At 32.9% G+C, this 12,562-nt stretch overlaps 2 protein-coding genes across 4 annotated transcripts; both read left to right on the forward strand.

The window, feature by feature from the left end:
• The first annotated feature begins 1,554 nt into the window (after positions 1 to 1,554).
• LOC132311534 (dammarenediol II synthase-like) lies at positions 1,555 to 11,688 on the forward strand. 3 transcript variants are annotated; one of them, XM_059809468.1, is made up of 18 exons: positions 1,555 to 2,008; positions 2,247 to 2,432; positions 2,536 to 2,625; positions 2,715 to 2,912; positions 3,040 to 3,124; positions 3,238 to 3,404; positions 3,562 to 3,750; positions 3,843 to 3,956; positions 4,213 to 4,332; positions 4,426 to 4,548; positions 4,642 to 4,740; positions 4,856 to 4,915; positions 5,049 to 5,095; positions 5,196 to 5,339; positions 5,427 to 5,604; positions 5,720 to 5,800; positions 5,912 to 5,995; positions 11,419 to 11,688. In XM_059809468.1, exons 1-18 carry the CDS (start codon positions 1,802 to 1,804, stop codon positions 11,539 to 11,541), a joined length of 2,295 nt encoding a protein of 764 aa, XP_059665451.1. In that variant the 5' UTR covers positions 1,555 to 1,801; the 3' UTR covers positions 11,542 to 11,688. The 3 variants fall into 3 exon arrangements, with proteins under 3 accessions (XP_059665451.1, XP_059665443.1, XP_059665460.1); XM_059809460.1 differs by lacking the exon at positions 11,419 to 11,688 and adding an exon at positions 6,099 to 6,504; XM_059809477.1 differs by lacking the exons at positions 5,912 to 5,995; positions 11,419 to 11,688 and adding an exon at positions 11,233 to 11,361.
• On the forward strand, positions 10,439 to 11,194 carry LOC132274099 (dammarenediol II synthase-like; the record flags this gene model as incomplete). The annotated part of the gene is made up of 4 exons (XM_059775300.1): positions 10,439 to 10,569; positions 10,680 to 10,857; positions 11,041 to 11,121; positions 11,186 to 11,194. Coding segments are annotated over 4 exons (399 nt in total), but the record flags the coding sequence as incomplete, so codon positions are not given.
• Positions 11,689 to 12,562: the final 874 nt, after the last annotated feature.

The following is a 12,562-nucleotide window of genomic DNA, read 5'->3' on the forward strand; positions in this document are numbered from 1 at the left end:
CGACGCTGTAGCAGTCCAAAAACAAAAACAAAATGTATGCCAAACGGGGCTGATAAAGAAAATTGGTAGAGTGAAAAAAAAAAAAAAAAAAAAAAAATCTCTCTTTTCCAACTGTGGAATTAAAGTACTCAAAAGTTTTTTTTTTTTCTTTTTTTTTTTTTTTATCAAAAAATAATTGAAATCAGACTTTCCCATTATTTCTTTTAAGTAAATATAAATTTATTTAGACATATTGTCATATTTAATAAAAATATAAATAATTAGATGAATCATAATATTTTCTATTAACTTTCAGACTATCCAAACAAACTATGAAATGAGACTTTCTCATTATTTCTTTTATAAAAATTTATGCAAATCAAATGAATTAAAAACAATTATTATTAGTTTCGCTTTACTGTTGTTTTTCACTATTTACTCTTACAAAAAATATCCATATTTGTAATGGAATACACACCATTCTCTTTTTCCAGGTCGGTATGGTAGCACAACCTCCTCCCTCCATCCCTCCCTCTCTCTATCTCTAACTACACGGACGGATCATGCGGTCAAATACGGCTTCATTTTACACATGATATATAGCAGTACTATATAGTATACATATATAGATATATTAAATACATATGCGACCAGCGACCTCACACTGGACTTACTAAAAGAAACGGGTCAAAAGCGACTGACTCGCTGAATATTTTATTTTTTAATAGTCTTTATGTTTACTTTAATTAGTAATATAAGAGCCCAATTCCAACGTTTAAGATGCTTACGACGCATCAACGTGCAAGAGCATCTTCACAGTGCCTTTGAGCCAAGTGTTCCATGATCAATTGTTTATTTGCAAATACTGAAAAAAAGAAAAATAAAATTATATAAACTTGATTATTTTTTATTTATTTTATTTTATTTTATAACTGCGTTCAGACGCTCAACTACTTAAATTTGGAGTCTTGAAATTAATATTGGTAACATTAAAAAAATAATAAAAATAATTTAAGTTTGTGAATTACTTTTCTCCGATTTCACCGATTCCAATTTTATGCAGCCGAACTTAGCCTCTTGGCTTTTGTTTTTTTACGGAGTAGGGAGCTTAAATGTGCTCTTAGTAAATTACAAAAAAGGAAAAAGAAGGAAAAAAAAAAAAATACAAGTAATGCGAGATTTAGACAAACCCTAAAAGGGCAACTAGAGGAGGTTGAGGACAACCAACCCTCAAGTTTATGAGACATAAATATAATTTTTCAATACTATATTATATTGTAATAGAATGTTTCTAAATTTCTAATCATTAGTTAGTTACAAAATAAATAAATAAGTCACTGTCTTGGCGAAGCTGCGTGGGGTGTCCTATGAGAAATATTTAAAGCTGGCAAGGGTGACCGGGTCATAAAGTTTGGTGTAAACACATTCATGTACACTTAACATGTTTGTATGTGTATATATATATATATATATATAGTTCATTATATATACATATATATATATATTAAAGCCTCCAAAATGGAGCTATGACACATGGTCAACAAAAGTTTACAACTTTATGTCATTGGACTTTTGTTCTTACTTTATTAATACTGGTAACACTTGACTCTGATATTCACAACCATTTGCCTATATATATACTGCTTCTACTTCCTCAAACATCACATTCACAAATTGCAGTGCCTCTTCGACATTCCATTTTTTGAACCTCACATTTTTTCTGTACCTAGCTCAGAGCGAGTCTTGATCACCACTGTTGCTTAGCTTTATTTACATCTCTCTACCTACCCGATAATTTCCTCTCAATTAGCTAAATTACACAATGTGGAAGCTCAAGGTTGCTGAAGGCCATGGACCATGGTTGTATAGCACCAACAATTTTGTCGGTAGGCAAATTTGGGAGTTCGACCCTGAAGCCGGGACTCCAGAGGAGCGAGCAGAAGTTGAGAAAGCTCGAGAGGATTACATAAAAAATCGGGGAAATCAATCTGGAGCTGAACCCTGCGGTGATGTCATAATGCGAATGCAGGTTAGCATAAATATTCTTATGTAAATTTGGAATATTAGTAGCATACTCACTTCATAAGAATCTGTCATGTTCAAGTTAGTCCACATCCTAGGCCTCTACACTACCATAACTTTATTACCATGCTATAACACTTTGGCAAACCTAGATATACATGTATTTAAGCAGTACTAATTCAAGGATAAGAAAAAAAGCTTTGTTATCACTAATTGGCATGTTTTTGATAATTTTCAATCACCAGCTCAAGAAAGAAAGCGGAATTGATCTAAGCATACCACCAGTGAGAATAGGAGACGATGAAGAAATAACCTATGAAGCTGCCACAACTGCTTTGAGGAAAGCAGTTCGATTGAATCGTGCAATCCAAGCAAGTGATGGGCACTGGGCAGCTGAAAATGCAGGCCCAATGTTTTTCACTCCTCCTCTGGTAAGTCTGGATATTAAATACTCCTGAAAGAAAAGAATAACACAATTTTCCCATGTTTTCCAAGCAACCAAGCAAAAGTCTTATTGGATATTTTAATCTGCAGATCATTATCCTATACATCAGTGGAGCAATAAACCGTGTCTTAACAGCAGAGCACAAGAAGGAGATGATTCGTTACATTTACAACCATCAAGTACTAATCGAAATCCATTTAATGTTCTACATTAGAAATGTTTGTTCATTATCAAAATTCTAAACTAGTTGAATTGATGTGTTATCTAGAACGATGATGGCGGATGGGGATTCTACATAGAGGGCCACAGCACCATGATTGGCTCGGCACTTAGCTATATTGCATTGCGTTTGCTAGGTGAAGGGCCTGATGATGGAGAAAACGGGGCAGTTTCAAAAGCCCAGAAGTGGATTCTTGATCATGGCGGTGCAACAGGGATACCCTCTTGGGGAAAGACATATCTTTCGGTAAAATCAACAAACTCAAACAATGAATTCAAAGGATGAAAAAGAAAAAAAAAAAAAAACAAACAAACAAACAGAGGCAATTTATGATTTACAAAAATGTTGAATGCAAAGAATGTATTTTGCGCAGGTTCTTGGTGTGTATGAGTGGGCAGGCTGCAACCCATTACCGCCAGAATTTTGGCTTTTCCCTTCAGTTTTGCCTTATCATCCAGGTAAAGATAGAAATTATCGTTCATCTTTTTATGTTCTTATATTTCCTTCATTTCTATACTAGTATGGATTAATATGGATTTGGTCTCACTCTACCTATTTTTGTGCATTGCAGCAAAAATGTGGTGTTACTGTCGGACCACTTACATGCCCATGTCATACTTATATGGGAGAAAATTTGTCGGACCAATCACCGATCTTGTAAAATCGTTGAGACAAGAACTTCACCCCAAGCCATATGATGAGATAGATTGGAATAAAGCACGCCACGAATGTTGCGAGGTTGGTTATATTAACCTAATGTAGCTTTCGCAGATATTCAATGAAGAAGAGTAGTAATGGCCATCAAAATGTTTAGCTTTACAAGTCTTCTGGTTATATTAACCTAATGTAGCTTTTGCACAAGTTTAATGACACGTTTTATATATACGGAATGCAGGAGGATGTCTACTACCCTCATACCTTTGTACAAGATTTGCTTTGGGATACTCTACATTACGTCAGTGAGCCGGTTATAAAGCACTGGCCCTTCAACAAGATAAGAGAGAGAGCACTTGACAAAGCAATCAAGTACATGCGTTATGGAGCTGAGGAGAGTAGATACATCACAATAGGATGTGTTGAGAAGGTGAGTAAAATGAACAAAATGAAATGGAAGAATATGGATTAGGTACTACTAATTGTAGAATGAATCTAAGTTTAGTTCTTTTTTATATGCAGAGTTTACAAATGATGGCATGGTATGCACATGACCCCAATTGTGACGAGTTCAAGTATCACCTAGCCAGAGTTCCTGATTACCTATGGCTAGCAGAAGATGGAATGAAAATGCAGGTTTGCGTTACGACAAGTTATAGTGTTGGTTGCATCACAAGTCATGTATAGATTTACAATCAAGTATATCTATCAAGCTTTATCTATCAAGCTCAAAGCTTGATAGATACTGCATTTTTACGAGCCAAGAGTTTCACGCTTTTGCTCTGGTCAAATCTGTGCAGCACCTAAATATTGTTACCCACTTGACAAGGTGGTGTGGCCTAGACTTTTATGGGGGTGTGAGAATATGCTAACTTGCTGCTTAAATTTGCAGAGTTTTGGTAGTCAGATATGGGACAGTACTCTTGCGACACAAGCTATTATTGCCAGCAATCTTGCTGATGAATATGGAGATTCTCTTAAAAAAGCACACTTTTATGTAAAAGAATCACAGGTATTTTCCCAATCACAGAACTTATGTATTCGTCAGAAATTGTATTCTATAATTCCATTTTGCTTAATGGTATTTGTGTCACTGAATTTGAAGATCAAAGAAAATCCAACCGGAGATTTCAAAAGTATGTATCGTCACTTTACTAAAGGAGCATGGACTTTCTCTGATCAAGATCAAGGTTGGGTTGTCTCAGACTGCACAGCCGAATCACTGAAGGTAATTTAACTCTATTCTTGTATTACTAAGCATGAAAATTACTAGAATTAGCTAATTAGGTTTGATCATGACCAAATGATTCTCTTTCTGCAGTGTCTACTATTACTTTCACAAATGCCACCAGAAATTGCTGGAGAAAAAGCTGATGTTCAGCGATTATATGAAGCTGTGAACGTTCTTCTCTACTTACAAGTACATAATACACATTATATATCCTTATAATTGTCAATAAAGATAAATACATAGACATATTATTGTAAAGAAAAATGACTAACTATAATTATATTTTTCTCTTTCTTCTATCCAGTCTCCCGAAAGTGGAGGTTTCGCTATTTGGGAGCCAGCAATTCCACAACCATACATGCAGGTAATTTTTTTGCATATTTGTATCATTCTACATGTGTTTCCATTTGAAAAGTTCTCCCAAACGAGTCCTTTTTCGGGGTTACAAGAAGTGCTTCTTGAACAACCTATAACAAATCCTTTTCCCTTTTCCTCAGGTGTTGAATCCTTCAGAACTTTTTGCCGATATAGTTGTTGAGCAAGAGTAAGATACTACACAACTTTATCATTTCAGTATATTAAAAACTAATAATAATAATAAAATTATGCATAGTTAATTAACTTTTGGTCATTTGATGGCTCAGGCATGTTGAATGCACTGCATCTATAGTACAAGCCCTAGTACTGTTCAAACGTTTACATCCGGGGCATAGGGAGAAAGAAATAGAGATTTCCGTGGCAAAAGCATTACGTTTTCTTGAAGAGAGACAACGGCCAGAAGGTTCTTGGTGAGTTAATTTCCTCTGATAATTGGAGAAGAACAATATATGAAGAGTTGTGACAATTTGATTTAATGTATATAATGATATTGGCAGGTATGGCTATTGGGGAATTTGCTTCGTCTATGGCACATTTTTCGTGCTAGGAGGGTTGGCTTCTGCTGGCAAGACATATAACAACAGCCCAGCAGTCCGCAAAGCTGTTCAATTTTTGCTTTCGGTACAAAATGAAGAGGGTGGTTGGGGAGAGGATTTGGAGTCATGCCCAAGTATGGTAAGTGGCTACCTACAATGTTGGCTTTATAGCAAGATCATGAAGCAATAAAGCTACTAAACAGAACAGAATACATAATTTATTTAATTCACATTTTAATGTTTGTATATAACAGAAATACACGCCTTTGGAAGGAAACAGGACGAACTTAGTACAAACAGCATGGGGTATGCTAGGTCTTATCTATGGTGGACAGGTTAGTTTCAACTTTTTCAAGTGTTCAATTCACATTTCTAGTATTACATTTTTCTTGTCCATTGAATAAATGATTTATTTTCTTTAACTCGGTTTTTCTCTTACTGACTAGGCTCAAAGAGATCCAACACCTTTGCATAAAGCAGCAAAATTATTGATTAATGCACAGTTAGATGATGGGGATTTTCCACAACAGGTAATTTTGAGTTTGACAATAGACACTTTTCCCATACTAAAATGATTTTCCGGTGTTGCTTTCTCTTTTAGTTTTATTCTTAACAGTAATTTTGTCATCGCAGGAAATTACTGGAGTCTACATGAAGAATTGTATGCTGCATTATCCACAATACAGAAACATTTTTCCGCTGTGGGCACTTGGAGAATATCGCAAACGTGTCCAGCTACCTTCCCAAAAGCTCTAAAACACAGATGTATAGTCCAACACAATGTGAATGTATGCATCAATTACAAAAGTCATTTTAAAAATGTATTGAAATGAGAAGGTCCAACACTATTATAAGAGTGGAAATTCCACTGTATTTTTGTAATTCTAAATTCCTTTTGTATTATCAAGTCAATAGTAAAGATTAATGGTTATTTATTTTTCTAATGAAGGTAAAATTACCTCACAAGACTCTCAGACATTTGCTTAATTTGCACTTAATGCACTTATAGAACCATGGGACTCTAAAAAGCCACTCCCAACTACTGCATTTTCTCTCCCCATACAATTATGTAATATTACCATGAAAGGAGCCAAGGGGGTATCAAGTGTGCAATTGTTATACATACATATACATTCATACATATATATATATATATATATATATATATATATATAAAATAAAAAATACTATTGTTGAAAGCATGAGTTGCTATAATTTGCTCTGTTTGAACAGAAACAGGGGTCCAAAACTTTATAGTAGACCTAGTGTTTCTGTTCTCAGAAATATTCTGGAGTGAAGAAGTGCTTCTTTTGATAGTATCATCATAACTAAATTTCATTAATTACCCCTAAAAAAATGGGTAGAAGCATAGACTAAAAGCAATAACAAAACTGATTTCATCGATGACGATTCTGATTTCATTGTGTTGGACTTTTCAAACTCAATCTATTAATTTTGAAGCATTAAATGAAGGCAATTCCTTCGCGCGCATTTCTATTAAGAATTCTTAAAGGATGACCTAGAAACCTTGTTTAATTTCGAGAAATTAGTATCAAATGGCATAGCTTTTATGTTTGTTCAAGTGGAACAGATATCAATAGACATGGACATAAACTTAGAAAGACATGATGTGCGAAAATTGAACAAGAATCATAAGAGTTCCGAATACCTAATTATATTAGCAATTGAAAACAAGGAGAGAAGGAGAATATCTTCTTACCACACTAGCGATGTTACACAGTTCCTTCATTTGCATTCAACGGCAAAGTTCTCCCCCACTTGACCCTTTGTGATATTGTCTGTAGGTTATGATTGGTACAATGGAAAAGAAAAGAAAAGAAACCATAACACGAGTTACTGAAAAATAAAGGGTAAATCTCACCTTTTTTCTGAGGTTTGGTCCGTTTGGACAAGTTACACTTGGATAGTCCTGTTCCGAATTAGATGTGACCTTTGTTATTTATTCAAATACCAAAAGGGATATCTAATTCGGGTACAAATATTAAAAGCGACATTTAATTTGAAAAGGAGGATGTATAATATTTTACCCTCATTATTTTAACATTCATTAAAAGTGTGATATGTCCTTCATACCTTTATTTATTTAATAATAATTTAATATAAAAAATATTAAACAAAAAGACTGTATTATCCTCTTTTTTTTTTTTTTTTTTTCCTCTTCTTATAAACACTATATTACTCTACCTCTTTTTTTAAATAATAATAATAATAATAAACATAATCAAAACATAAAAAGAAACCCAATCAAATGTCATTAACAAAAATATATACTTACATTTCTGTAAAATATTTATACTTTATATTTAAACTGTATTTCATGGTATTTTTGTCAAAATATAAGATTATTGATGATTTTTAACACAAGGAAATGATAATTTAATCATTTATTGAAATTTTATAACGGTAAGAAGTGATGTTGAACACACACGTCAAATCTCAGGGAGAGGAATGCTAAGGAAGCGACTGTCCTTTCACAATCGCTCATCTCATGAAATATTTAACCTACCTTAAAACAAAACTCACCTTTAAAAGACAAAACTACACTTTAAATCATTTTTCATTACCTTTCTTGTACGATCTCCTCCCTCAATCCATATACGTGGTGTATATATATTTTTTACTGCCTTTATTTCTTTTCTTTTTATTTCAATTGTTGCCATTAGTTAATTATTTCCTTCTTTTTTTCTTTATTTCCCATTTTTTTTTTTTATTAAAATTGTTGCCATTAGCCTTTTTTCTGTCCTTCCTTTCAATTTTTATTTTTATTTTTATTTTTATTTTTATATTTTTATATTTTTTATTTTTAAAACCAGAACAAATAAGAACAGAGGAATGTTCACCAAATTTAGAAAAAAATTTAAGAACAGGGCGACAATTGAAATAAATTTTTTATAACGAATATATTCTTTTTTATAAGTCCATCATATTTTTTAGTATACACTCAATTCATTTTTTTTTTTCTTATTTTTTTCTAAATTGTTTCGGTTTAATAACAAATTTGGTGGACATTCCCTGTTCTTAAAATTTTATCTAAATTTGGTGAACATTCCCCTGTTCTTATTTGTTTTGGGTTAAAATTTAATAACAATTTGGTTTAATAAATTTTTTTCTAAATTTGGTGAACATTTCCCCGTTCTTATTTGTTCTGGTTTATATATATATATATTAGAAAAAAAAAAAAAAAAAAAAAGAGAGAAAAAAAATAAATAAATAAATAACTAGTGGCAACAATTGAAATAAAAAGAAAAGAAATAATGGCAGTAAAATATATATATATATATATATATATGGATTGAGGGAAGAGATACAAGAAAGGTAATGAAAAAGGATTTAAAAGGTAGTTTTGTCTTTTAAAGGTAATTTTTGTTTTAAAGTAGGTTAAATATTTCACGTTCCTTGAGAATATTAATGAAATTTAAAGTAGCCAATGAGATGATCAACTGTCCTTAGCATTCCTCTCTCAGGGAAGGTTAGAGTAATAAATGTCAAACGCTCTACTTGTGTATAATTTGTCCAAATTTCAAGAGAAATTAGTATATTTTATTAAAAAAAAAAAAAAAGAGAGAAAATAGTGCTAACTATTAATAAAAAAAAGGAATTAATAGTAATTAATTAATTATAAAATAAAGGCAAGGAAGAATAATAAAATCAACTAGTCAAACTTTAACATGGATGCTACAAAGCCTACAATCGAGACCCTTCATAAAACTTATTTGCGGATCCAACGTCCTGTATTCTTGTCATTTTATACCAAAGAGGAGGGAATACTGTATCTATTGGATTCTCTCTTGCCTTGAACAACAATCTGATTTGTGCTTTTGATAAGATGTATCTTGATAAGATTATTACGGTAGTTTAGAATGATTTTCTGGCTTTATCTGTGCCCACTTGAGAAGGTTGAGTGGCCTGAACTTTTATGGGGGTGTGAGAATCTGCTAACTTGCTGCTTAAATTTGCAGAGTTTTGGTAGTCAGATATGGGACAGTACTCTTGCGACACAAGCTATTATTGCCAGCAATCTTGCTGATGAATATGGAGATTCTCTTAAAAAAGCACACTTTTATGTAAAAGAATCACAGGTATTTTCCCAATCGCAGAAATCATGTATTCCTCAGAAATTGTATTCTATAATTCCATTTTGCTTAATGGTATTTGTGTCACTGAATTTGAAGATCAAAGAAAATCCAACCGGAGATTTCAAAAGTATGTATCGTCACTTTACTAAAGGAGCATGGACTTTCTCTGATCAAGATCAAGGTTGGGTTGTCTCAGACTGCACAGCCGAATCACTAAAGGTAATTTAACTCTATTCTCATATTACCAAGCATGAAAATTATTAGAATTAGCTAATTAAGTTTGATCATGACCAAAGGATTCTCTTTCTGCAGTGTCTATTATTACTTTCACAAATGCCACCAGAAATTGCTGGAGAAAAAGCTGATGTTCAGCGATCATATGAAGCCGTGAACGTTCTTCTCTACTTACAAGTACATAATACACATTATATATCCTTATAATTGTCAATAAAGATAAATACATAGACATATTATTGTAAAGAAAAAATGACTAACTATAATTATATTTTTCTCTTTCTGCTATCCAGTCTCCCGAAAGTGGAGGTTTCGCTATTTGGGAGCCAGCAATTCCACAACCATACATGCAGGTAATTTTTTTGCATATTTATATCATTCTACATGTGTTTCCATTTGAAAAGTTCTCCCAAACAAGTCCTTTTTCGGGGTTACAAGAAGTGCTTCTTGAACAACCTATAACAAATCCTTTTCCCTTTTCCTCAGGTGTTGAATCCTTCAGAACTTTTTGCTGATATAGTTGTTGAGCAAGAGTAAGATACTGCACAACTTTGTTATTTCAATATTTTAAAAATTAATAATAATAAAATTTTCAATATTTAATTAACATTGGTCATTTGATGGCTCAGGCATGTTGAATGCACTGCATCTATGGTACAAGCCCTGGTACTGTTCAAACGTTTACATCCGGGGCATAGGGAGAAAGAAATAGAGATTTCCGTGGCGAAAGCATTACGTTTTCTTGAAGAGAGACAACGGCCAGAAGGTTCTTGGTGAGGTCATTTCCTCTGAAGTTGTATGGTAATTAGAAATGCATAATTGGAGAAGAACAATATATGAAGGGTTGTGACAATTTGATTTAATGTATATTTGATATTGGCAGGTATGGCTATTGGGGAATTTGCTTTGTCTATGGCACATTTTTCGTGCTAGGAGGTTTGGCTTCTGCTGGCAAGACATATAACAACAGCCCAGCAGTCCGCAAAGCTGTTCAATTTTTGCTTTCGGTACAAAATGAAGAGGGTGGTTGGGGAGAGGATTTGGAGTCATGCCCAAGTATGGTAAGTGGCTACCTACAATGTTGGCTTTATAGCAAGATCATGAAGCTATAAAGCTACTAAACAGAACAGAATTTACACACACACACAGTACTATTCATAATCCATATAGGAGGTTAAACTACTTCTAATTAATCCTCTCTTTCTAATTTATTTAATTCAAATTTTAATGTTTCTATATAACAGAAATACACGCCTTTGGAAGGAAACAGGACGAACTTAGTACAAACAGCATGGGGTATGCTAGGTCTTATCTATGGTGGACAGGTTAGTTTCAATTTTTTCAAGTGTTAAATTCACATTATTAGTATTACTTTTTTCACTTCCATAGAATAAATGATTAATTTTCTTTCACTCGGTTTTTCTCTTATTAACTAGGCTCACAGAGATCCAACACCTTTGCATAAAGCCGCAAAATTATTGATTAACGCACAGTTAGATGATGGGGATTTTCCACAACAGGTAATTTTGAGTTGACAATGGACACTTTTCCAGTACTAATATGATTTTCCGGTGTTGCTTTCTCTTTTAGTTTTATTCTTAACATTAATATTGTCATCACAGGAAATTACGGGAGTCTACATGAAGAATTGTATGCCGCATTATCCACAATATAGAAACATTTTTCCGCTGTGGGCACTTGGAGAATATCGGAAACGTGTCCAGCTACCTTCCCGAAAGCTCTAAATTATATCCACAGATGTATAGTCCAACACAATGTGAATGTATGCATCAATTACAAAAGTCATTTTAAAAATGTATCGCAATGAGAAAGTCCAACAGTATTATAAGAGTGGAAATTCCAGTGTATTTTTGTTATTCTAAATTCCTTTTGTATCATCAACTCAATAGTAAAGATCAATGCTTATTAATTTTTGTAATGAAGGTAAAATTGCCTCACAAGACTCTTGAGACATTTGCTTAATTTGCACTTAATGCACTTGTTGAACTAATCGGCCTAGTTATGCATTTTGAACTCCGTCTATCCCCCATACAATTATGTAATATTACCGTGAAAGGAGCCAAGGGGGTATCAAGTGGTTTAATTCTGATACATATACATATATTTACACACACACACACATATATAAAATAGTATGTATGCAAATTAAGACACAAACACATGCAGAATCACAAACTCTATGCATCAAAATGACAAGTCAATTGAATCGAACAAATAGTATGGAGAAGTGTTTAATTTGGCGCAAACAGTACCAAATGCATAGCTTTTATAGGTGGAACAGATATGAATAGACATGATGGGTAAAAAAACAATCAAGAATCATCAGAATTTCAAATATCTAATTATTTTAGCAGTTGGAAACCAAATTGAAAACAAGGAGAGAATGGAATATATTCTTACCTCACCCGCAAATCTCGATGTTCCACAGTTCTCCCTCCGCTTGTGCCTTCAGTTGATGGTATGCTTCATAAAATAGGGGTTTCTAATTGGGAAGGACTACAATGGCGTTTTGAAGGAGATGCAGGAAATGTTATGAATAAATTTTTGTTTGGAAATAAATAAAAAGTTAAGGGGGATTTTAGAAAGAGAGAGTAAAGTTCAGGTTTATTGCACTTTACCCAAAAATAAAAAAATAATAATAATAATAATTATTACAACCATACCTTTTTTTTGTAGAGTCTTTCTTTTATAAAAATAATAGTAAATTTGGTATTAATAAATTTTAATTAAAAATATTAGTTTTTT

The sequence above is a fragment of the Cornus florida genome, unplaced genomic scaffold, assembly GCF_030987335.1.
Source record: "Cornus florida cultivar Cherokee Brave unplaced genomic scaffold, ASM3098733v1 CherokeeBrave_3.0.0_Hap2_Chr01, whole genome shotgun sequence".
Classification (NCBI taxonomy): domain Eukaryota; kingdom Viridiplantae; phylum Streptophyta; class Magnoliopsida; order Cornales; family Cornaceae; genus Cornus; species Cornus florida.

What these genes read in the sequence shown, in the direction of transcription:
- LOC132311534 (XM_059809468.1), top strand. Translation starts at nt 1,802, where the DNA reads ATGTGGAAGCTCAAGGTTGCTGAAGGCCATGGACCATGGTTGTATAGC. An exon ending in TGTTTTTCACTCCTCCTCTG is followed by an intron (nt 2,433 to 2,535) that starts GTAAGTCTGGAT and finishes TTTAATCTGCAG; the next exon opens with ATCATTATCCTATACATCAG. An exon ending in GTTACATTTACAACCATCAA is followed by an intron (nt 2,626 to 2,714) that starts GTACTAATCGAA and finishes TGTGTTATCTAG; the next exon opens with AACGATGATGGCGGATGGGG.